The 24,628-nt window shown below is 40.5% G+C and overlaps 2 protein-coding genes across 5 annotated transcripts in view; both read right to left on the bottom strand.

The window, feature by feature from the left end:
* The window catches only part of kmt2a (lysine (K)-specific methyltransferase 2A), a 51,448-nt gene extending 42,960 nt beyond the window's left edge, over positions 1-8,488 (bottom strand). For both annotated transcript variants that reach the window (XM_077567021.1, XM_077567022.1), the window contains exon 1: positions 8,172-8,488. In XM_077567021.1, coding sequence (XP_077423147.1) covers positions 8,172-8,417 — 246 coding nt within the window. In that variant the 5' untranslated portion in view covers positions 8,418-8,488. The remainder of the gene's footprint in view (positions 1-8,171) is intronic.
* Positions 8,489-9,528: 1,040 nt separating this feature from the next.
* On the bottom strand, positions 9,529-23,545 carry ube4a (ubiquitination factor E4A (UFD2 homolog, yeast)). 3 transcript variants are annotated; one of them, XM_077566546.1, is made up of 20 exons: positions 23,461-23,545; positions 22,798-22,970; positions 22,381-22,557; positions 20,582-20,694; positions 20,302-20,454; positions 19,486-19,645; positions 19,186-19,388; positions 18,929-19,120; positions 18,523-18,856; positions 16,671-16,800; positions 16,018-16,325; positions 15,714-15,846; positions 15,446-15,636; positions 14,440-14,540; positions 13,949-14,062; positions 13,634-13,808; positions 13,376-13,556; positions 13,091-13,238; positions 12,825-12,982; positions 9,529-11,794 (listed from the first exon to the last, which is right to left on the bottom strand). In XM_077566546.1, exons 2-20 carry the CDS (start codon positions 22,928-22,930, stop codon positions 11,653-11,655), a joined length of 3,246 nt encoding a protein of 1,081 aa, XP_077422672.1. In that variant the 5' UTR covers positions 22,931-22,970; positions 23,461-23,545; the 3' UTR covers positions 9,529-11,652. The 3 variants fall into 3 exon arrangements, with proteins under 3 accessions (XP_077422672.1, XP_077422673.1, XP_077422676.1); XM_077566547.1 differs by having other exon boundaries at positions 22,798-22,983; positions 23,461-23,540; XM_077566550.1 differs by lacking the exon at positions 9,529-11,794 and adding an exon at positions 11,830-12,034.
* Positions 23,546-24,628: the final 1,083 nt, after the last annotated feature.

Genomic DNA, 24,628 nt, shown 5'->3' with positions numbered 1-24,628 from the left:
GGGCAATGAAAGCTGCGTCACGGCTGACATTTACGATATAAGTAACACTCCTGATCTGAGCAACTACATCGGGTCCAGTAATGAGTAAGATGGGGACCATGTGAGTAAGATAAGGAAGACAGGAGTGAGTCACCCAGAAGGACACACTTTTTAGGTACACTCGCTGTACAACTTACATGCTAAGAAGCTCAAAGCAGCCCGATGTGCCATTAAAGACTAGCTCTGAAGGTTAAAAGCAAAGTATAAATCTCATTCATAACAAGCAAAAACATTAAATAAAAATTCATAGCACATTTCATTTTTTTAGATTAAATTTTTAATCACTTTTTTCGGATAAGGTTAATTCAGCATCGTAGTTGTAACGTTTTGTAACAGCTTTTGAAGGTCTTGACGTTAAAAAAAAAGGTACAGATGTCAAATGTAAAAAAGTTTTGAAAAGGTACCTCCCATAGTTTTGTCAAACGTAAAATCTAAAAAGTTTTGTCAAATGCGTTGCGGTAACTGTCTTTGGGGAGGAGCTAATGTGCTGTAATTCTTCCGACAGCAAACTAATTGAAACGGAAGCCAGCCAAATAGGAAGCAAACTGAAGCTCGCACTGTTGTCGGACTTCACACGACTACTGCTACTACTAATACTACAGAATTTAGGGCTGTGCAATATGGGCTTGAAATACATGTTTTTAAAATGCAGATTTTAATCTTATCGTTTTACCCCATAGCTTGATTTCCCAGCCTTACTACTACTTATAATGCATCAAATTTAAATAGCGCTTTACAGTAGAATTGATACATTATTCATGCATTCACACTCTGGTGGCGGTAAGCTACTTAAGTAGCCGCAGCTGCCCTGGGGCAGGCTGACGGAAGCGTGGCTGTCAGTGTGTGCCTACGGCCCCTCCAACCACCACCAAACAGTTACACCATTCATACACCAGTGTGAGTAGCACTGGAGGTAATCCGTGTGAAGTGCCTTGCCCAAGGACATGACGACACATGACTTGGTGAGAGCGGGGATCAAACAACGGCCTTCTGGTTGCTTGTCTCTACACCCTGAGCCACGGCCGCCACAAACTTACTACTACATGCGCAGACATCTGAGGGATTGTTAAGCGTTTCGAATGCAGTACACCACACACTATGAGCACCGTAAGACCAAACTTGCCGATTTCTTCCTTGTCATCTTTGCCAACCATCACATGTTGAAAATCGGTAAGCATGGATGGATGTTCACTGCTTTGCAGTCTTCCAATAACCAGGAAGGGTCCCGGTAATTAACATACGCTCGTGGCACTGGGTATTTTTTTTCTAAAACTAGTTCGTGAAGTGAATAGTTTAAAAACACTTTGAAACATTCCAGGAATCGTTCCTTTGACGTTTACAGTACACACAGAGTACCTCATCCCTTCCAGGAAAGAAAATTGGTGATGAGCTCATACTCCTATATGCCACTCAGATGACGCACCCCCTCAGAGAGTTTACACACACAACTGAGTAGATTACACACTACAGTGGTGCCGCTTTGCTTCGTGCCCTCTCACCCCACCCACCCCCCATCCTTCCCCCAACCTTGGCCACCCTAAGCAAAAGGTGGGCTTTTGTTATTTGAGTGTCCCAGCACAACTGTTTGACATTTGCTTGACAGCACGCGACCCAAAACAAACACTTAGGGGGTAAGGCGACTCCTCTTCGGACACCTAACACCTGAGGAGGAGATAGACAGTGGACAAAGACGGAAGACTGACGGGCACGTGTGCAATATGTCTCAAACGTCTACGTGCACGTACAGCAGAAAAAGGAACACATGGCTACTCCTGCATGCACAAGCGGACGTCACATCTCTGGGACACCCCTGCCCCTACGACACTCAAAGCGTAAGAAAAAAAAAAAAAAAAAAAAGACAATTCCAGCCGTTCTCTTCATCAGGACTTCTAAAGCGGAGGTGAAAGCCCCTTGACCGCCTGCTGTAGCTGAATAAAGCCATGGACGGGAGGGTCTGTGACTAATTCTCCTCCAAGTGTTGTCCTGTAGGGACAAAAAGGGGCGGGGTACTGGGGGTGGGTGTCGTCCCGCATCCTTTGATATCCCTGCCTGCGCTCTTTCAGCCGTCCACACTTTGTGAGCACTAGAATAAAAGCAGACACAAAGCTTCCTGCTCCAATCCACACGCTGTCTCTGGGATGGGTAGGCGGGTGAAAGCGGGGGAAGGGTCTCTTCTATTTAAACAGGCCAAACACCTGCTGGACTCAAGCCCCATGCACCAAAACCCACCAACCATTGGGCCACAGAGGCATATGGGCACATACATCAACATAATGGCATTGCACAGAAAACAATCCACTCCATGATGTTGTTTGTTGCTCAACCTCTGATTCACTTGGGTTTGGTATAATTAAAAACAAAATAGGAGTGAAAAGAACACTTTACAACACATTTAATTGTATTGTTACCACAGTTCCCTTGAAAAAGTAACTTAGTTACATTACTGATTACTTGACTTTATTTGTAACTGTTAAATTACTTGATTACATGATTTAAAAAATACCTAAATTAGAATATTCTATATTACATTAAAGCCGTTTTTATCCATCTCACTGGGCGGCCATTTTGCCAATGAAAATCAAAGCTGCTTAAGGCACAGGTAACCAATCACAGCCACTTTTTTTTCTGAGTTCTTCTGGTCATCTGACAGTGGTTAGTTTGTTTCCCTAGAAAAAGGTTTTAGTTATTCAACCCCTACTGCAGTGGTTCTTAACCTGGGTTCAATGAGTCAGTTTCAGGAGTTCGGCAGATGACAAGACGCACACTCGACTCATCTGATTCGTGATACTATGTCAAGGTGGGCCATCATTGGCTGCAGGTGATCACGTGATGTCTTTATTATTGTCGTCCCTTCATACTAACTAATATGCCAAGCAAAAAAGAAAGTGGTCGGCCTCATATGAGCAATATGAATTCACATGGATAATGGAACATATGGTGTTCCACAGGGTTCAATTCTAGGGCCTCTGCTGCTTTCATTGTATCTACTGCCCCTGAGTTCCCTCTTTAAAAAACAGCAGCAACAACTTTATATCTAGCAAAACTAAAGGAATACTTCCTTAAGATGAATGGAAATGGGAATAGAAGAACACAAGTGTTCTGAATTGAAGTGGAAGAGAGACAGATTCGAAGAAAAGGCTACTCTCCCTGTTCATTTCCTTCACCATTAAAACCAATGTCGTGAATTTGAGGGGGGGGGGGTACATTTGATTTTTCAATAAAGGGTTCGGTGAATGCACATATTGTACTCTGGAATTTGGTGGGGTTCAGTACCTCCAACAAGGTTGAGAACTACTGCCCTAGTGTATATTAGTCTCTGCTCGCATGCTTCTTCTTTAAACACCCCTTGGAAAATAAATGGCTAAAAAAAGACAAAGAATAAGCCAATGACTTACCTAGAGAGTTGAGAGAAAAGTTAGCAAAATGTGACTTCCGAGGCATATTATAGCCTACTTTGATCAAAATCCGAAGAGTTGAGGCTCAAGTCTATATGACTAATTGACTTTTGATTAATATGAATGTTAAGCCACCTTATGTTTAAAACAATGAAGACTGATTAGATGTACAGTAAAATTAAGGGGTCGTGGTAGCGTAAGAGAGTGGTGGTGGTGGCTGTGTTACACGATTACAAAATAACAAAAACTGGACAGCTTGGAACCCCAGAAAAAAAAGAAGCAACTGAAACTTGGACGGATCAAGAGAATGAATTCCCTCCACGCACACAAAAGCTAACAAATGCCTTCATTTGGACAGCAACAGCCGACAAGCACCCCTTTGAGCCACGGCAATAGGCTTAGTAATCCATTCCAAAGTGGCAGCTGTCAGAATAAAAGTTGCTCTGCTTCTCAGCCCGAGTTCTGTGTCTGTGTTGGATTTGGGTCTTTCTGTCTGGATGGATTTGACGGAGGGAGGGAGGGAAACCTGGCCCAGTGTCCGGCTGGCGCTGTGTTCAGCATTGCCCTGTGAACCCAGCGGGCTGCAGGGAGCCTGAACAATCCTGCCCCAGTCTGGCCACAGAGGCATTACACTGATCCTGAATGAAAACCACAAGCTATGCCCACAACATGTATCGCGGGGACGTAACAATTCACACTCAATAATCCTGAAGTACAAAATGGGAATAGAAGAATAACGCTCCCAAGCTACTGGAACATACAAAGTACAATACTTTGTAGTACTAGTATACTCAACAACAACAAAAGTATATGTAGTTAAAAAAGTCCTTCCCAAAAAAAAGCCTAGATTTACATGTTTCAACCGGATATGATGTGTTGTTAGAAGTCAAATGTTTGTCACAAGTGGTGGGTGGATCAACCCATCTTCCAAATATAAATATTATCCTACATCTGCGTTGATACTGATCCATATCAACGCCGTTGCAAAGATAATTGAGTTTCTGTTTCTCTCCTGCACATTTGCATATGTAAATGTATTTTTCAAATCAATAAATACAATCACTTGAATTTAAACAACATATTAATATTATGTATCTTAGATTTGATAGAATTTTTTTTTTTTAAACTGAAGAGTGCGGCAGTGTTTCCCAACTGGGGTATGCGTACCCCTAGCGGTACGAGGACACATGATATATTTCTCAGATCGATAACCTGTAGCCCAACCACACTTAAATCTCAACAGCCGCATGTCAACTCAAGTGTCTTATAAGATCAGATATGTGACAAAAGAAAGTAAAAGTGCAATAATGGTGCTGCCTAATATTTGAAGTTTAAATATCTGTTTAAAGTTTAATTATTCAAAGTAGCTTAGATGTATTCTTTATTTGGATTCTTAAAAAAAAAACAATGTATTTTCAAGGCAACATATTCATTTTAGCTGAAAGGAAGTGGATTTTAAAAAAAACCAACGTATTTTCAAGGCAACATATTCATTTTAGCTGAAAGGAAGTGGATTTTTTTAAATATATATTAGTAGAGATGAAATGAGTCTTTGAATAATTTGAGTAACTTAAAAAAAAAAAAAACATTCAAGGATATTAATTTGTATTTTCTGCCGAGTGTTCATTTATAGAAGATTATATCCCTGTAACAAACTGTGGTCACCAATTTAAAAAAAACAACTTTTTAATTATGTTGGGAATGACATATTGTGTCTGTTGCCCGCGTGTAGTGGTGGCTAGCAGCTAGCTGCTAAGCTAGTGCCCAACATAGCTGGCAAGAGCCATTAGGCTACTTTTCAATGGCAGTTTAATAGGTGAAAATGACTTCTCATACTTTTGTTGACAACAGTTGTAGTTCCTACTGATGAGTTTGTTTGTTTTTACAAACCAGGCATAGTCTAATATGCTGTTTTGTCCGGCAAAATTGATACTGCGGTTCTGACCTCACTTCCACCCCATAATCGCAAATGTTTCCAGAGAAGAAAATAGAGCATGTATGCAGTTTAAATTAAAGTAAAAAATTGTGATTTGATTATCTAAAAATGAAAACTAGTTTGTTGTTCATTATTAAGTGAAATGTGTTATTTTCAGCCAATTACTCGATAGAATTTTCAGTAGGATATCCATAATATTCAATATCTGCAGCCCTTAATATTAGACAGGTTAACTTCTGCTAATATTGTATTACAGTAAATAATGTTAAACTCCATTTTTTATTTCTCAAAAACATGTTTTGATTGTGACAGAGAGAGGGATGAATTATTCCAAAAATAACTGATGTCAATGTGAGTCAAAAAGCTTCAAGGAACTGATTGTGATCGCAATTTGAGGTATGTCACAAATGTTTCTTGGAACCATGATTAAACATTTATTTATAGAAAGTATTAATGGGTGCACCAAGCTGGACCTCATCTTCAATAGGCTTCACCAAGCTCTATGAGGATGAATGGCCCAGTCTGCATCTGTAATACTGCAATGCACGAAACCAGACACACCAAAAGAAATGTGTGTCGCTGGGAAAAAGCATGAAGCACTCTCTAAAACTAAAATGCATATATTTTTCATCATGCAGCATTGTAGCGGCCTGTCTCTACAAATCAAACATGCTGCGCCTGCCGTACTTTCATTACTGTTGCAGAACAAGTGGGATTTATTTGTTGCGAGTTTGAATTGAAAGGGCTGCAACATTTTCAACTTCAACATTTGAGACTGCTGGGAAGTGGAACTGTCTTTAGTCCTTACTGCCTTAACATACAAGCTTGAAGTCTAACTTGAAAGTAATCCAGTCAAATTACAGTGATAAGATAGTATTTAGGATTTCCTTTGAATGTGAATTAAGCCCCCCCCCCACCCCCAAACAATAAATATATAAATAAATAAATAATCTGATAATTGACAGGGTCACCACAACTTGGCTCATGGTGGCCCTGTGTCGGACCCTGGTCATTCTGTTTTAGTTAACAGTGCTAATAATTACAAAAATGAAAATAATTTGCACATTGATATATTATATTTTGTCTACTTCACTAGTTAATGCGCAGATTAAAACAAATCAAAATTTACTCAGCCAGCACAAACTAGTTGCTTCAAGTAATTTTGGGGATGAATTATTTGGAGCACTACACATTACTTTACCTCGACTCTTATTCTAAAGTAAAGAGTACTTTACTTGAAAACAGTTGCTGGCTATTTTACCCACCTCTGCCTTCCTAATGCAACCAGTGCATGCAACCCATCGAACACGCACACGCTGCACTACATCATTTGTGTGTTGTCGAAAACCCAAACTACTCAAATGCACTTGCCACCACTGCAACGGTAGCATGCTGCTGCTGCTGGTGGAAAAGGAAGATGGTAGTTCGCTAAGGCGAACACACCCCCACATCACACGGCCCGTCAAGCGGGGGGCTCGTTGTTGTTGTAGCCGGCCCTGCATGATGCGCACTGTCACTCGACGAAGCCAACTCGAACCCCCACAAGTGGCACATATACGCTCTCTATGCGAAATATTACAAAATAAACAGGAAATTCAATCTGGAGTGGATGCATGTGGCTACATAATAAACGTGACCGTGTCGCTCTTAGCGAGCAACGCACTGGCTACGAAGAGAATGGGTTCACCTCCCATTTTCCAACGCATCAGCAGTAGCATGACGGCTAGCGTGGCGTAGTATGCTAATTTGGTTAGCTTAGCCACAGAGAGCAGGAGAAACGGCTACACCTGCAAACTCTGCCAGCTTTCACTGTGATGTCCGACCCGTTCGAGTGATGTCAGACAGGCATGAACACAATGGCAGTTACCACAACGTGAAATCACTCGCGACGTAGAAATAAAAGTGTATACTACTACGTGCAGTTAGCCAGCGAGCTAACCCACCAGCTAGGCTAGCTGAATGTTCGCAGCAAGATGCACATCTCAAGGAAAAGCACCAGCATGTAAATTAATCCAATTAGTCATTGGAAATATACCCGCAGGTGGTGCGTAAGAATTAAATGAAACAAAATACTGCCATGGAGGGAAGCTAACTTCGATTCATGACCACACATTTGTGTACTCTCGCCCCCTTCAAGTTGTCATGTCTTGTTTTTAAACACACCACACGCTACCTTGACGGGTAAACGACTTCCACGTCGTTATAACACACACAATTTGTTTTCGGTTCATTTTTTCCGCCGATATAAACAAACAACTTTTACTGTTATTGTACGAGACGTCCAAGTCGCGTAAGCGTCCGACTGAGCTAATGTGTCAAGTAGCTAAGTAGTAAAGCAGTTGAAGGGGCTTAGTTATAGGATGCGTGCTTGTTATAATGTGTGAATAATATGACAATAGCGCCAATATTGCGTCTCTGGGTGATTCAACTATCATAAACTCAACATCTAGAAGATGAGGGGAGTGTTTTGAGTTAGCGTGCTAGTAATCGTCCAGCGTAGAGTGCAAGGATGGAGCCTCTGCTCTCACTTCTCCTCCAAACTAACTTTGTTCCGAGCAGAACCTGACACAAGCACACGTCTCGGTTCGGTGTCGTGTGGGTTCCGGAGTAAAGTTCCTGCTCGTAAAAGTGCTGCAAAGTTAACGAAGCATCCTGGGGAATGGCAAGTTTTGCTCAGTTCGGAGACCGATTCATAGTCCACGTTTGGACCGTTAGCTGCAAAACAACGAACGCATCTCCCGGTACCGGAGCTCTCCAACCGAGCTATACTCTTCCTCTTTCCCCGTCCGTCCAGTGCTTACCTCCGCGCTGCTGGAATCACTGGATTCCCCCAAAACATCCCGAAATTTCTGCAGGTTGCTCCCGATGACCGAAGAGACCTGTAGTGCAGCATCAAACCCGGGTCCGAGGCCGGCGGCGTGCGGGTGGGCTCCCGGGACGTTCCGCAGCGAGGCAGTGACCCTTACCCGGCCCGCTCTCCTCCCGGTGCCGGAGTTGCTGCTCCCTCCGGGCCGAGCGGGGAAGCGCCACCGACAGCTGTGCGCCATTTTACACTCTGTGCCTGTGTGCCCTGCGATCACAGATACGTCGGTGGGCGGAACCCTGAGCCAGCACTCCACATAAACAAGCTCCGCCACGGCCTCTACTCTCACTGGCCGACGCGTCGTTATGCAGGTTGCGGGGCGGACCCGACACGGCCCGGACAATGCATTTGCTCAGCGGGCGCGATTGGAGCTCAGCGCGGCCGAGTTCTAATCAGATTCAGGGGCTTTGCCCGGGAAACGAGCGGCGCACTTGAATGACAAAAAAAAGAAGCAGCCAAACCGTTAGAATAGAATACAGGGGCACCTAACAGAATCTAGAGTTTTACTAACACGAATCTACTGTTTTATTAACGTTAGATACCCGCCCATTTGTAATAACATGTAACATAGCACGTGTTATTAAAAATAAAATGCTTAATGGCATTAGAAAGTCTGTGTATTTCTCTTAAAAACGGTGCCAAATTAGAGGTGGTGATATTCCATAGTAGTCAACATTCGTCTTCCTCCCTTCAGTATCCTCCTTCATGAGGTGAAATACATGCTCTGTTGGGTTTAGGTCTGTTGATGGACTTGGACAGTCTAAAACATTCCACTTTTCCTCCTTGAAGTAATTTGTTCTGTTAGCAGTTTTTGTTTTGAGTCATAGTCTTGTTGCATGATGATCTCACGATTAGTTTGGATGCATTTTTCTCATTGCCAACATGGTTTTGTAAACTTTGGAATGCATTCCGCCTATACCATCAACAGTTACGTCATCAATAAGGACTGGAGAACACTTTCCAGAAGCGAATAGCAAAATTACCTCCACCATACTTCACAAATAAGATTGTATGTTTTGTTTTCATAGGCAGATTGTTTCTTCCTCCATATTTTTGGGCCTTTCCATCACATTGGTAGAGGTTAATCTTGGTCTCATCAGTCAATAGAACTTTATTTAAAAAATATTTCTTCCCGCATTCCAAAAATGTGCATGTTAGGGCCATTGGAGACCTTTTCAGTGTGCATGTTGGGTGACAACTTCAGAATAAAATCACAGTACTACTACTTAAAATATGTCTGACTCTCTGGTGAAACAAAGGTCCATCCAACAAAGGGCATGAAGGGCAAAACCAAGCTGATTTCATATTTTTATTTTATGTCAAAATGTTCCACAACATTGTACTTTGTTTGTTCAGCATAAAATAGGTTATTGTGGTTGCATTAAACGAGCAAAATATAAAACTGTGCATGCGTAGGAGTTGAGATTTTATTTTACATAATCAAAACAGTTGATTTAATGTTTATGTTGAAAAGTTCCACTACATCGTATTTTGTTTGATTGCTGAATTAAACTGCCAAAATACAATTGAATGGAACAGCTTCACAAGTCAGCGTTTTTTTTTTTGTGATACAGGTGCTCATAAATGAGCGAAATATGGCCACAACCTCATCTTACACAGTGAAAAAGTACATACAATTTAGCATATAGCCACAAAAGTTTTTTTTTTTGTTTTTTAATACACTGTACACTTAAAGTAATTTTTTACAATAAAACAAAAATATAGCATTATATTTTCACCTATGATCTTTTAACATAAATCACAGTCATAACAAACCACATACTTCCTTCACAATTTTGTCTTGATCACAACCACATTTCATAACTTTTATTTATTAAAATTTCTTCTAGGATAATCCTACGCTCATTGCATTTATCTCCTCGAATTCTGTCTAAAAAGAAACATTTCCCAAAAGTCAGCTTCTGCTTCATGTCAATGCAAATGATAGCAAATCCTTGCAAAACACTATCAGCGCTCAATTAACCGTTAATAGTTTAAAAGGCAATTACGAAAGTGAAAACTGGGATCATTTTAATCACTAGCAGGAAAAACGTAATAATTCAGCACCACATAGTTTTGTATTGTATTTTGACATTATTAATCTCAACACTATATGGAAGCCAATGCCTCCCTTCCTGGGAACTTTGCCATATCTTTAAATATTACAAAACATTAATAACAAACCTCCTCCTCAACACGTCCCATCGCCGTTGTGTTGGCTAAACAGAATCAATGACAGCCCAGTAAGTGTTCAGCATCTCTTAAATAGATATACATATTTCTATATTGAAGTCTACTGTCTTTGTGTCTTTATAGGCCAGTTGTTGTTTTTTGTCAAGCACATAGTTTGCAAAGAAAAAATTTCACATTTAAAACTGAGGAATTGTGCTATGCATAGTGGACTTTCCAGTGAGACTTCCTGAATGCACCGTGACAGACGAACAATTTTTTTTTTTAAATTTCCTGTCAGACCATTATATGCTGACATGTGCTTATAGAGCTGTCATTGCAATTTACACAACAAACACAATGAGGGCTACAAGTAAAAACCTCACACGCTTCAATAAATTTGCCTTATAGTTCTATTTATATCTACATCTATCTCGCATGCAGCTTGAACCAAAATTGCTGCATATTGGTAAAGTCGTTGAAGTTTGAGTTGTTAAATATTGTAATTCTGCCATCTAAGCATAGTAAAAATGCTTGCCATATAAAATTTTGTTAAGGTGGTAAGTGTGTGAAGAATATTCAACAAATGCTACTACGCTGGCCACACTCTTGATGTGAATGACAAAATAATTACAAAACTCAAGACATGTCTCATAACTGGTAAGCTATTTTTAGACCAGCCTACTCATGTGGTGGTCACCACGGTGGTGAGCCCTGCACTACACAACATATTGGATGTGGCGCTCATTAAGAACACCTGGGGTTGCAGTTTTTCCGGTGCAGCGAGTTGGTATGGCGACGAGGATCAGTCGGGTCGCAAGGTGTGCGGGTGTGAGTCGCTGTCTCGCCAAATGCAATTTGTTCATGATTGTCCTGTTTGGTTAGCGGTGGGCCAAAATGCTTAAAATTGGCTTGATAATAGAAAACTTTTAAGTGAGATAATTATGGGGAAAAATCAAATTGGGCAGGTGCAAATGCTTTTTCACAGTCCCATAGTTGCTCTTTCCTGCTCAAGATTGCATCACTCTCATAATGTTAACCATAGGGCATTTTCAGCTAGTCAGCCAGCTGTGGTGATGCAGTCTGTTGCATGAAGGCTGTATTAAATAGGATTTTAAAGCAGTACTATACAGGAGTCTGGAATCTGCGTTAACAAACACACCACAGATTAGCCACCCCCCAAAAAAGGCAAAGGAGATGTAGAAGTAGGAAGCAAACAAGGACACAGTCATTGTTAGGCACCGAGCGGATCAAGTCTGGTCACTTGGTCCCAGCTGCAGGCTCTCCTGCTTATGCTTATCCAGCCACTGCAAGATCTGTTGTCTGAGCTCCTCGTTTGGCCTGATCTGGTCCATGGTGAGAGGGCTGCGGTTGAACGGGTCTGTCTGGTCACTGGAATGAGGACACATTCTTTTTAGGTTTTGTTTTAGCTGGGGGTTGCTAGTTGTAGGCATGAAAACTGCGAGAAAAGCTTCTTGTACACAAGGACGTCAGCAGCGTAGTGCCGTGGTTGGCGTAGCTGACTTTTATGAAACTGTCTCAGTTGTGAGTCACAGAAATCCATTCACACTCGCTGTGACTGATTGACTGGTGACCAGTCGAGAGCGTCATAGCTTTTTACCCTACGTGACCCTGAAGAAGATAAAGGGTGTAAGAAAATTGAAGTTCTAGAATCTATAAGATGGTTTACGGGTTAATTTCAGAAGAAAATTCTTTATTAGCACCCTTGTTTTATTTAATCAAACAATATTTTGTTATTCTCCTTGGTGCAGTTTATTTAACATTTGTGAAGAGGGAAAATGTGCGGATTAAGACATCTTCTTAAAGTGCACTTAGCTTTCTGTATCTTGGTAGAATGTCCATAAAATGATTCTCGGATTTTTTGTTAACAAAAAATGAATCAGGGGCAAAATTGATCAAATTTACTCTTTTAACGGGAAGTCAACCCCCCAAAAATTGTATGTTCTATGTAGCCCCACTAGTCTAAATATGGTATCCTGGTTAATATTGTGTTAGTGAAATATGAGTTAAGCAGCCAAATCCAGCCGTTTTTATCAAAAGCAGAAGGCGGCCATTTTACCACTGGCTGTTCACTAAAGATGCCATCAATGTTGCTCAGGTCTCAATTAACAACCAATCACAGCTCAGCTTTAGAAAACAGGTGAGCTGCGATTGGTCGTTGCCTGAGCAACTGTGAAAGTGGCAAAATGGATGGATGGGATGGAGGAAAAACGTCTGGATTTTGCTTCATAACTCATATTCCACAAATGTAATATTAATCAAAATGTCATGTTTAGACTAGTGTGGTCACATATAACATATTATTGTCAAGAAATGTTTAAGGTTGACTTCCCTAACTGATTCAGAACAAAGAAAATAAACTAAAGGTGTAAAAGCACCCTGATGTTGGTTGTGGACTAACCTGAGGAGATGCCTTGCTATAGTTGAGCGGTCGACTGTGACGTTGGAAGAGGGAAGAAGAACGGGGTCGAGCATCAGGGTGGACATGATCGGGTCTAGGAACTCTTCCGGGGCTTCTGAATAAGTCTCCTCCTCCTGCTGCTGTCGATCTGCATGGGGCTAGAATACAGGCAGAGTAACAGGACAGTTAGATGGTGCAGAGAAACACAGGAACCTCACACCAAAACTCGTTTTATTCAGATCATCTCCTCCAGAGTCAAATGATACCTTTATTTTATCAGCAAGGAGTCCAAAAGCCACAATCATGTCCCCGGGCTTATTGATTTTCTTCAGTACTCTCACTGTTTGGGAAAAAAGGATAGGGGAGTACGAACGTCCATCCTTTGGGACGGTAGCGCAGAAATTCTCCTCATCTCTGCCAACGAAATAAACAAATACGACTTTAACAGCAAACTAAAGTAAGTGCTTGGCACAAGTTACATGAACTCAACTGATTGCACTTAAATCATCCAATATCGTAACGGAGTGCTTAGGAGAGTGTTGACAACATACCCCAGGTTCAGGTAGATGGTGCAGATATCAGAGACAAGTTGCTGGGGCTTGAAGTCAAACTCACTGAAGTCCTTCACTTTAAGAGCACCCATCTTGGGTCCTACCAGGTGCTGCAGGAAGTAGTTGAGCATGGAGATGATCCTCTCGGCCAGGAAAGGGTGCACAAAGATCCCTTTGATCTCTAGGTAAAAAAAAAAAAAAAAACATTGCTGAAAGAGAATAGCAAGGATTTGAAATGTCCATTTGAATGGGTTTGACCTGAGGTGAGGAAGGCCAGCGTGCCGATGGTCTCATTAGACATGATGTTGTGGAAGCGGCCCAGCTGTCCAAACATCTGCAGGCTTGACTCCTTCTCCCTTCGGCCATCGGGGGCCAGGTCCTCCCACTCCCCTCGATCCCGCTCCAGCTGCAGGATCTTGATTTTACTCAGGTACTGTAAGATTTAAAAATAAAATAAAAACTACAACTGAAAAAAAAATCATTCATTTTGGCATTGTGAATGAAAATGACTTTGAACGAATTGTGAATCATTTCTGCGCAAGAGATTTTTTTTTTTTTATCTTGTAGCCTCACCTGAATAGCCTCATCTAAAAGGAAGATGGCATCGTTCATCAACAAGTTGAGGAACCTGAGGAACAGAGGAGGATTCATGGCTTCCAGGTTCTTGGATGCGTAGTCTGCCAAATGCTGAGAAAACACAAAGTGCATTTTCTCACTGATTTGATACATGGTGAATTGATATGGAAGTGTGTCATTCGAATGTACTGCAATGTCGTTTGAACGTCTTGATCATAAAATGTAGGCCACATGCTAAAAACATTTTTTTTTTAAAATCCCATAATGCCATTGGATAACATTACAATTGTGCATGTGCAAGTCAATATCCTGTGGCATTATGGGAAAAAATGTTTTACCAATACATTCGAACGACATAGCACAGTCAAAACTGTTTACTCCACATTTGCAGTTCCACCCTTCCATAACTGAAAATAACATAATACAAGTCAAATTGGTCTTTTTCCCCCAAAAAACCTGAATGAACTAAAAAGTATTTCTACTATTACCTTGATGCTCTCTCTGTAGTTACTTTCACCCCACATGAATTTGAGGATGGGATACATTGGTCTTCTGTAATTGAACTTCTGTTCAAACTGGTGAGGATCACCTGAAGAACAGTAAACAAAAGGAAATGTACTTACGCCTACCGAACAATGCATTGTTCAACACAACACCACTCTTCAATAGTTACTTCATTTATACTAGTGGTGCTACGATCAATCGGCCACTGATCGTGATTGGCCGACTTCCGTGGGAAAGTAAGTGATCGGTTACCAACCTTGAAATTCGAGACCTGAGTGCAGTGTAGTGTCCCCTCCCATTTTCTTTACTCCAAAGCACATTACAGACCAAAACAGTAACTGAATCATATACAGTGTATTATGTTTGTGCATTTTCTGTATTGTCAATTTGAAATAATGTGACTGTATAATAAAAGGATGGAAATTAGGATAGTGATGTGCAAGTTGTGTAAATCAGTCTGTGCTCGGGCCAGCCAACCCAACAACGCAAAAATCTTCATGAAAGCAAACTGAGGTTAAAAATCTTTTTTCCAAACTCATTTTCAAAGGTGCAATAAAAAAAAAGATGAGCAGACTGAGCAGTGTAATCGGCATATATTATTAATCTGCATGAAAACTTAATGTTGTGTTTGACATTTCTACTGCACGAAGCATTACAGCAATCATTTTGAACAAAACAGAGATACTTAAATGTATCTAACTTTTCAGTGTGTCTAAAAATATATCCAGACTTTCAATCTTGAGGTGACATAACGCCGCACGGAACCCGCAGAGTGGAGAAGAGGCGCAGTTTTAAGACAGTTAAAAGTGTCCAAGAGAGTTAATAGACATGTTCACAAGCTATTTTCAACACTTTCAATTGGTTAATGCGTAAAAATAACAGCCGATGAGTTAAAATTGACCATATTTGGACAAACAGGATTTCTGCTTGACAGCGACAACATAGCATACAATATTTTTGTACTTTTCTCTTCAAGCTGCAGTGTCTCACCTGTAAATTCAATATCTACAAACACAGTGATGAGGGCTTCGGCCAACTGAGGTGCAAATTTGTAAGAGCAGAAGACCCTGTGCCGCTGGAAGACGATTGGCTGAGGAGTACCGGGCGCCAGAGGCATCATATGGGGCATCACGGCCTCTAAGACCTCTGCCAATTCCGCCCTTAAATGTGGATTCTTCATTCTGTCACGAATGCAATAAATAATAAACAATTTTGCTGAGCCTTAATGGTTTGTTTTATCAAATAATCAAACCCATACCTCTCTACATTACCCATGAAGACAGTGATGAAGTTAAGAATCTGCTCAAGACTTTCAGCAGAACTCTCCAAAACATCATCAGCAAATGGACGCAGAAAGATGAACAATTCTACCAAGTTCTCTGCAAAGAACTCTGAAAAACATACAAAGGTATAAGAAACCAAATCCTGGAGAACTTTTTACACCAAGTAGCCCATGATGAACAACATTAAAATACAAGTGAACTGCTCTTCAGCAGAGATCATTGTGCATGCCATTGAGAAAGCCTGCATACGGATTAATACATTCATAAAAAAAACTTTACCTGGTACAAAGCAGAGCATGGTGTTCTGCAATGTGGGCAGCGGAAAATTGAGTGCTACATGTTCGGGGCCGTGGTTTCCCAAAGCAAACTGCACCAGCAGAGCAGCAGTGGAAGCTTGGAGGTTAAGGCAGCATTGCAGCATGGCGGGCTGTGTGGTGGCAGCTTTGGTTGACAAGAAGACAATCATCAGGCGCTCAAACTGCTCCAAGAGCTGCTCCGTCATGGGGCTTCCTGTGCGATGGGCCTCCTCGTACGTCACCTGGAGCCGGTGGAGGGACTGGTTCATCTTGACCAGCTGTTCGTGGAGTCTGTGGATGCAACAACACAACACTGGTTAATGTTTTTGAAAGAATGTGAGAACAGTGGTTCTTAAGATGGTTTTGATCCAACAACAGAAACGGGGAGGAGTTAACATTTTATTTTTCAATGAAGAAGGTTTTGGTGAATGCGCATAGGAAACTGGTGGGGTTCAGTACCTCCAACAAAGTTAAGAACCACTGCACTAGCAACATAATGTCTACATAATATAGAACCGACATACATTTTTAATTGTTACATATTTTCACAAAACATAAAAAAAAAATAAAAAAAATCGGACATGGATTGCTATATTACACCAAGCAGTACAATTTGAATAATGATGCGAAGTGAACCTGTGGAAGCCGAGGTGCAGGGTGAGCTGTGTGAGGACGAGGTTTTCCGTCAGTAGGCTGTAGGACTCCGCTGCAGGATCCTGCGTGGGCTGGGAGGGCAACGGGGTCAGACAGGTTTCCTTGTCAAGACCTGGTGAAGGATACAATTGATCATGTGTGATAGGTAATCTACCGTTAATTCAATGGAAAATGTCGTTGTCAAAGAGATGTTAAATTAGCAGTGTTCCCATAAAAGCACCTAACTGGCACAGACCGAAACATTTGACACTAATCAGCGAGGACTATGAAAAAAATGTAATACAATACCAGATAGGCTCAACAACTTGAAATGATTGTGTGATGATGTGATTTGACAGAGAATATGTGAAATGGGATCATCCATGTTAAATTTCATATTTGTTGTAATTTTTTTTTTTAACATTTAAAATACTTTATAACTTCTACAAGGCAATGACTACTATTAACCAATATCAGACTAAAATTAACAAATTGACTTTTTTTGTTGTGCCATTTTTTGTTAATGGTGCAAATACTTTATCACTTATACAAGGCAATGACTATTAACTAGGGATGAGCGAGTACAGCACTGTCTGTATCTGTTCGACCATCTAAATCAGGGATGGCGAGATCTGGTCCCCGAGGGCCGGAGTCCTGCAGGTCTTGGATATTTCCCTTCTTCAACACAGCTGATTCATGATCAGCTCATCAGCAAGCTCTGCATACGAGTAAGGCAACCTCTAAAACCTGCAGGACTCCGGCCCTCGAGAACCTCAGTTTGCCCTCTCTGAGCTAAATTAACTGATCTGTAACAGGAGTGGGCGTGGCATAAACCAGAAATGGGCGTGGTTTAATGAGTACTATGCGTGGCTTAACAAAATGGGTGGTGCTTACATCAATACAATACTGTATTTTTTTTGTATGAAAGTGAGAAAAAAAATTGTTTGAAATTGATATGGATTGATCAAAAGTTTCTATATTTTTTTGTTTATTTGAAAAATAAACAAAGCCTAATAAAGATTCAAATCCATGCTTTTGATCACAAAAGAAGAACTATTTTTAAAGTTTTAAAAAATTCAGAAAATGTATGTGTATGAATAAATATTTACAGAACAATTTGAGAATTGAGATTCACTTTTTTTTTTGCTATCAATAGTAAAGGAACTATTTAGATTTTTTTTTTTTAAAGACTCAGAACAGGAATCTTTTTAAGTGTATAAATAAATATTTACAGAAAAGTCTAAAAAAAAATGAATATTCACTATTTTTTATTACAATAGTAAAGAAACTTTACAGAACAAGTTTTTTATAAACTCGGGAAAATACTGCTGAATATACAGCACATACAGTAGAAAATAATTAACCATTATGTGAATGAACAAGAGTTGTCATAGCAACACAGATTTATTTTTTATTATTTTCTTTTCAATGTTTTAATTATTAAAAGCTGTGTGTATAAAGCTAAATTTGCAGTATTTATATTTTATGGAGTGCAGTGGGGGAGGGAGGGGGAGATCCAATAAAAATCGAATACATATTGATTCGTAGTGCGTTCAACTGTAAGGATCATTTAAAAGATAATTAATTACTGTTGGCGTGAGAGAAGGCAACGCCGCGCAGAGAGATCCTCTCTCTGTGTGCCGCGCGCCGCGGAGACAGGGGAGCGGCCGGCTTTCCTTCAGCACGGATATTAAGGAAGTCTATCCGTGTTATATTCATAACCAGGAAAAATCCATTATCTGAACCAGATACTCGTGTTGTACGAATATCCAGCTCACCCCTACTATTAACCCATTTCAGACTAAAATGCACAAATTGACTTTTTTTTTTTAAAAAGGGTAAAGGATGCATTTACCTCTTGCATGCACATTGCGAATGCGCCTCTCCTCTTCACTCAAGTCTCTGACTGCGCAGTATGTTGGGTTAAATGTGAGCAATTTGGGCGAACGTGGCCGGCAGAAGGGCTGGCACAGCTTGAGAAGTACTGCGCCCAAATTCAGGAAGAAAGCATCTGAGGCATACATCTGAAAGAAGATCTCCGGCATTTGATTGGCCCAAATCTTGGCCCGGCCAGCGTTTGCGTGCAGGCAGTTGCCCAACCATGACAGCAGCAGGTGGCGCGTCTCGCTCGACCGCTGCAGCAAATATTTAAACATTTGGTGCAGCTTGTCATGAAACTGGCCCATGAACTGCAAGAGAAGGTGTAAATGTCATCACTGTGCCCCGATGACTTAATTGTGTTGACTGTTAGAGGTGTTCACCTGGTGGATGTTAGCCTCCTGGACTTTGGTCTCCTGTGGACTGGAACGGGAATGGTTCAGGAAGTAAATATGGCCTTCTACCACTCCTGGTGTTTTCAGCAAGCAAGACACGCTCAACACGCTTCCTAAAAGGCTCTTCTGGTACAGCAAGCCATTAGCTGGATCTTTGGGCTGAATGTGCTCCATCAATACCTGGAAGCATCAAGTATAAGTTGTTGTAACGTTAACAAATAAAATACCTCACAGTGCTTTCTGACCTTGGCGATATCTTTATTGTAGCTGAAGTAGAGAAGCACATCAAGGTAGAAGTAGAAGACGGGCTGACACAGATCCATGTCTTTAATTCTACCCTGGAAGATATCAAGCACTGGAACCATCACCTCCTGGAAGGTCCGCACCTCTTGGTCAGAGAGCAGGCCAGCAATCACCTCCTCAACAAACTCCACCACCTCCTCTGGCTCTGAAACACCATTGAGGCGTTGCAAGAAGCGAAATTTACACTTTAAGCTTCCAATGTCAGCACACAAGAACTTGACGGGACTCAATCCTGAACCTACGTGCTCTACTGTAAGCATCCAGCAGCAGGTCCAGAAGCTGCTCGTACACACTTTGGTTGACGTAGATTTCTGGGGTGAGCAGAACTGTGCGCGTGTTTGATACCGTCAGGTTCTTACAACGAACGGAGAACGGCAATAACTTCTCTGGCACCTTGGTCACCTGATGGAAGCAAAAATTAAAGTTACTTAATAATAGAAGATACATCAGAGTGACAAAATTAGCCCAAAACAAGTACAACAAAATAGTGGGGGGGTGAACAACTAAAGAGTTTTTGCAGTCGGCAAAATTCATTTTTTTTCAGCATTCCTCAACCTTTTTTATGTCACGGACTGGTTTCCCATAAAGGCAAAAAACAAAAACAAAAACAAAAAAACTATTAAAAATAGAACTTATTGACATCTTGAAGCGGGAGACTTGCTCATCTTTTTTTTTTTCTTCAACAAGCTAGCCCGTCTCCTTTTGTGTTCCATAGCATGTTGAATAGCACGGCAGGAAAATAATTAGAAAGTGTGTTGAAATTTTAGATTTTTTACAGGACTTTCGTTTTAAGTGTCCCAATTTTAGTACATGTTGTGATATGAATAAAGTTCTTGTTATCACATACTTTTTGCCTGCAAATAATTGTACATAACATTTGGACAATGAAGATCTGCCAGTCCCATTTGAAGAGCTATTAAGAATATTTCAGGACTAGTGGCGGAATAGCTTACGCTAGCGATGCTACACATTCGCCACAATATTTCCGTACAATTGGAACAGCACAGATGTATGATGGGTCCACTCTATTATTGTTATTATTATTACTAATATTATACCTCTTCCTTTGCCCTCTGATAACAAGCAAAGAGGTATGGGATGGCACATTTCTCTCCAGCGTCACGGTCAGCCGACAAGTTCGCAGCACTGCATGACGTCATGTAGATAAGGTGGTTTCCTGGTTCGAGCAGCAGCAGACGATTAAAAAGTGCCTGGGAGAAAGAAACAGTGCAAGTACATGCCAAAATATGTTCAGATTTTGTGATACATACAGTAAATTCAATCTTTGTTCATGCAACTTAAATTCAAATAATGAAGAGTGTGACTTGACTATCCAACCTGCTCTATGTTATCCATGTCCAACCAATCCTGTCCATCCAAATCAGCCGCCATCTCCTCCAGGTAAACGCATCGAGGCGGGATCCCATTGCCCCCTCTCAGACTGGGATCACCTAGAGGTGAGGATAAAATGTGTGCAAATGCACTGGATTAATCACTCCTGAAAGAAATGAAACATTTGCCCAAACAAGAAAAAGGATTATATTTTTGTTGTGGTCGATTTCTGTGGCAGGGAAATGGATTTCACTGCTGTGTATATTGGGCGGCTTGGGGCTTTTTGTTGTGCACTTCCTGAGAATAATGACTCACCCCCACCCAGTGTCAGTGTAAGAGACCCAAGCATGCTCAAACCAAAACTTCCCATAATGTGAGGGTGATGAGTCATGATTCAGTTCCCGCACACTCTTGGTGTGACTTCACCGTATGACAAAGTCAAGGCTTGATGGACTGATGGTGTCAACCAAATGTAATACCATCAAAAGACATCTTTGTGGGTGCTATAGTCAACACCCACATTGTATTTCTGCCACCTATAGGACATAGCTGGAACACATCAATCCATCTATAAAACCAGTTTTTATAAAGACACGCCTTGTGTGAGCTAGAGCCTATCCCATTGACTTTAAGTAAGAGGCAGGGACAGGTCGCCAGCCTATTATGGGCACATATTGACAAATGCCCATTTAGACTCACCAAGTTTACACCTATGGATAAAATAGACTAAATTTAGCCTAACATGCATGTTTTCAGAAGGGAAGAAGTCGGAGCGCTTGAAGAAATTTTAAAGAGGATGGCATGTCGGATTAGAGGCGGTGTGCACATTGAACATTTGTGTAATCAATTGTAAGAACTTTATTAATTTGAATAATAATAAATCAGATTTATATGGTGCTTTATTGTTGCAAAATGCTAAAAATTAAATAGACTATTCCTATATTTCAACATGAAGCCCATTTAATTGTCTTTTTTTTTTTTTATGTTTTTTTCTCCATTTATGACAAGCAGAACAATTAAATACTCTTCCACTAGATGGCAGAAGATTAACCTGTGAATGATTATCGTTAATATGTACAGATTATTATTGTAAATCTGTACATATTAATTTATAGCTTGGTCCTCCAAAGAGGACCTTGGAAAAAAATATTAAATATATATATTAAACCATAGTTACAATATTAATAAATAAAAAATAATAAAAAATCCCAATTAGATCATTAAGTGCTATTTTCATTATTAAAAACTAGTGATGCTCAATACCACTTTGATTTTCAGACTGAGACATTGAGTATTCACTGTTTGAGCACTCACGAGTAACAATACCTTGAGTACTTTTGATGTATAAAATTGAATTTGACAGTTGACACAATGACAAAACCGTGAACAAAACCTTTCTAAAGTCTAACGCAAATGATGATTCGCTGTGACAACCTGCTGCCGTATAGCCCCAACTACTGCCGAGAAGGACTTACTCAATGTCAAATTTGTTCTTTTTACTTAAATATAAATGTCTGGTATCAGCAGCCTCCACGAGTACCCAATACCTTAAAATATGGTCTGTAACGATACCTGGTATCAGTACTCACTCATCCCTATTGTAGAATTTTCTGTTTTTGGGACACTAGCTTCATGACATTTCTATTCATTTCAATGCGGAAGATGCATTACGAGCGTGATCACAAAACAAATTTAACTTAAGTCAGAGCGCCACTGTGTGTGCCTTGGCTTAATAAAGGTTGGGAAACACTGCAGTGGTTCACTGAATGAGGAAATAAATGCTTTGAAAATCTGGATTTACTCACCGTTGTCCAAGGTGATGAGAAATACACGCTGGATCATGTGATTCACATTGAGTTGCTCACATAGTTCCTGTCGGGATCGGAAGGATCGGCTAATCGCGGCCACAGAATCGTCATTGTCGTCGACGCTGTCTGACACAGAGTTCTCAGACTCTGAATGGCTCTCTCCGGAGTCATCCTCTACAATGTGACGCAAACAGTCATGGAACAACGTTGACAGGCTTAATTTAGGCAGAATTTTGTTACACATTCATGACTAGTAGCCTACTAAAGGATAGTTTGATCTGAAAACACATTTGAGGGTGCTATCATGCATTTGAATTACTAGAAGAAACGCATTTGACCTAATAAGGAAATTACTCATGGGAAAAACTGTAGTTGAACGGGGTTTAAGGGGTACTTTTAATCTGCATTACTCACGTTGTGGTCCAGTGGGTAACGTTGCAGACTTTTGGCCTGATGCAAACTGCTTGGCATCAGCCAAGGAGCTGAAGAGGGCGGCGAAAGGGTTGCAGGAGATGTGGTTGTTGTTGTTGCTGCCCTGGTCAGTCATCTCACTGAGGCTCAACACTCAGTCCAGCCAAGATCATAGCCTTCAAAGGGACGCTTTTAACACCATTGTCACGTGATTCACACAACCAATTTTTAATGAGGTACTTCCTAGCCCTAGATAATTAGTGCTTGCTTACATGCACTTGCACTACAGTGTGTTTATAGGCAAATGTATGGTACAAAACTGGAATTCAATGTGTATACTCTTCCTGACTACCTGCTCGGTAGCTCAAAGTGTTACAACGCGCAACATCGGCTTTTCAGAAACGTGTACTTTGTGGAGTTTGTTCGTGTGTCACCCTACTTTAACGATGACAACGAGCAGGTTGAGTGATTTGGTTGTCAGAACTCAGAAGCACAAGCAGAGCTAGCTGGCAGATGGCTAATTACTTTAGCTAGTCAGCTAGCGTGGGAATCAACATGCTCAGTTGTCAATGCCTGTTTTGACATCGATTTTATATATTCGTACCAGAAGTCCATGGAATAAAAAGCCATTCTATGCATTCAAATAAATTAAGTTCTGCTGTTTACCTGTCTGACTTGCAGTGTCTATTTTGATGGTAAATTCTCCTCCTCTGTACCACCACGATTAGGCCCCTAGTAAATACAAAATGTGACGTCATCAACATGAGCCGAACTACAATAACGAAGTTTTTGTTTTTTCTTCTCTTTTTACTCGTGTTCCTTCACCTAAGGTTTTTATAATTTTATTCATCATAATCATTTTATTGTAATAATATTTTTCTATTGAACGACACCAGGAGTTATGTTTAAAAATACATAAATAATTTCCAATGATAATAAAAATTTAATAGCCTATTGAGTAGTATTAAAGTATAGTCAGTGATTCGTCCATCCAGCTGAAAGGATTTTTTTTAAAATTATATATATATATATATATATATATATATATAAGCGATTATATAAAAGCGATTCTTTGGGACTAGGGTGTGAACAGAGATGTTTTAAATGAAATTAGTTTACAATCTGATGTTAAAAAATAAAATAAAATCTCATTTAAAACCCGAACCCTTGCTTGAAATCCTAATTTGAAACCCTAAGCATTGTTTAAAGCCTGAACCTTGTCTTAAAATCATAAATCTTCTTTGAAACACTCACATAGCTTTGAAACCTTATTTTAAAACAGCATTTTAGGCTTGAAACCCCCTACTTGCGTAGCCCTAACCCAGTGCCCGTGGTAACAAAAGCTGTGGTACCTTTAAGAGGGTTGGGTGTTATGGTATGTCTGTCTTAGATTGTTATGGAAAAAATGCCCGATTTTAAAAGAGCTATTATCAGCAGGCTGATTAATCAGTCGAGCCCCCAAAACAATACTAAATAATGTAAAGGCATTAACTAGTTTATGAAGTGCGTTCCAATCTGTGCGCTGTAGTTACAAGCTTGTAGGACTGGAACGGAAGCTGCAGTTCATCTTCACATTCCGAAGGAGCAGGTAGAAAAAGCAATCCGCAATTTAGGCACAGCACAGAGGATAAAGATGTAAATTGACAGAATTCATATTGTTCTTGACTAATGAAACACATGTCAACAATGCTGGTATGCAGTATGTGAGTGAATCTACCTGTTGAAGTACAAAACAATCAAGTTAATTATATGTCTCTGCTGTTTCATGTGTGTAAACATCCATCCATTCATTTTCTTAACTGCTTAATCCTCACACGGGTAAAGAAAGTTATTT

This window comes from Vanacampus margaritifer, chromosome 5 (assembly GCF_051991255.1).
Source record: "Vanacampus margaritifer isolate UIUO_Vmar chromosome 5, RoL_Vmar_1.0, whole genome shotgun sequence".
Classification (NCBI taxonomy): Eukaryota; Metazoa; Chordata; class Actinopteri; order Syngnathiformes; family Syngnathidae; genus Vanacampus; species Vanacampus margaritifer.
The sequence above is the reverse complement of the archived record's forward strand: the minus strand, read 5'-3'. Positions and strand labels throughout refer to the sequence as shown.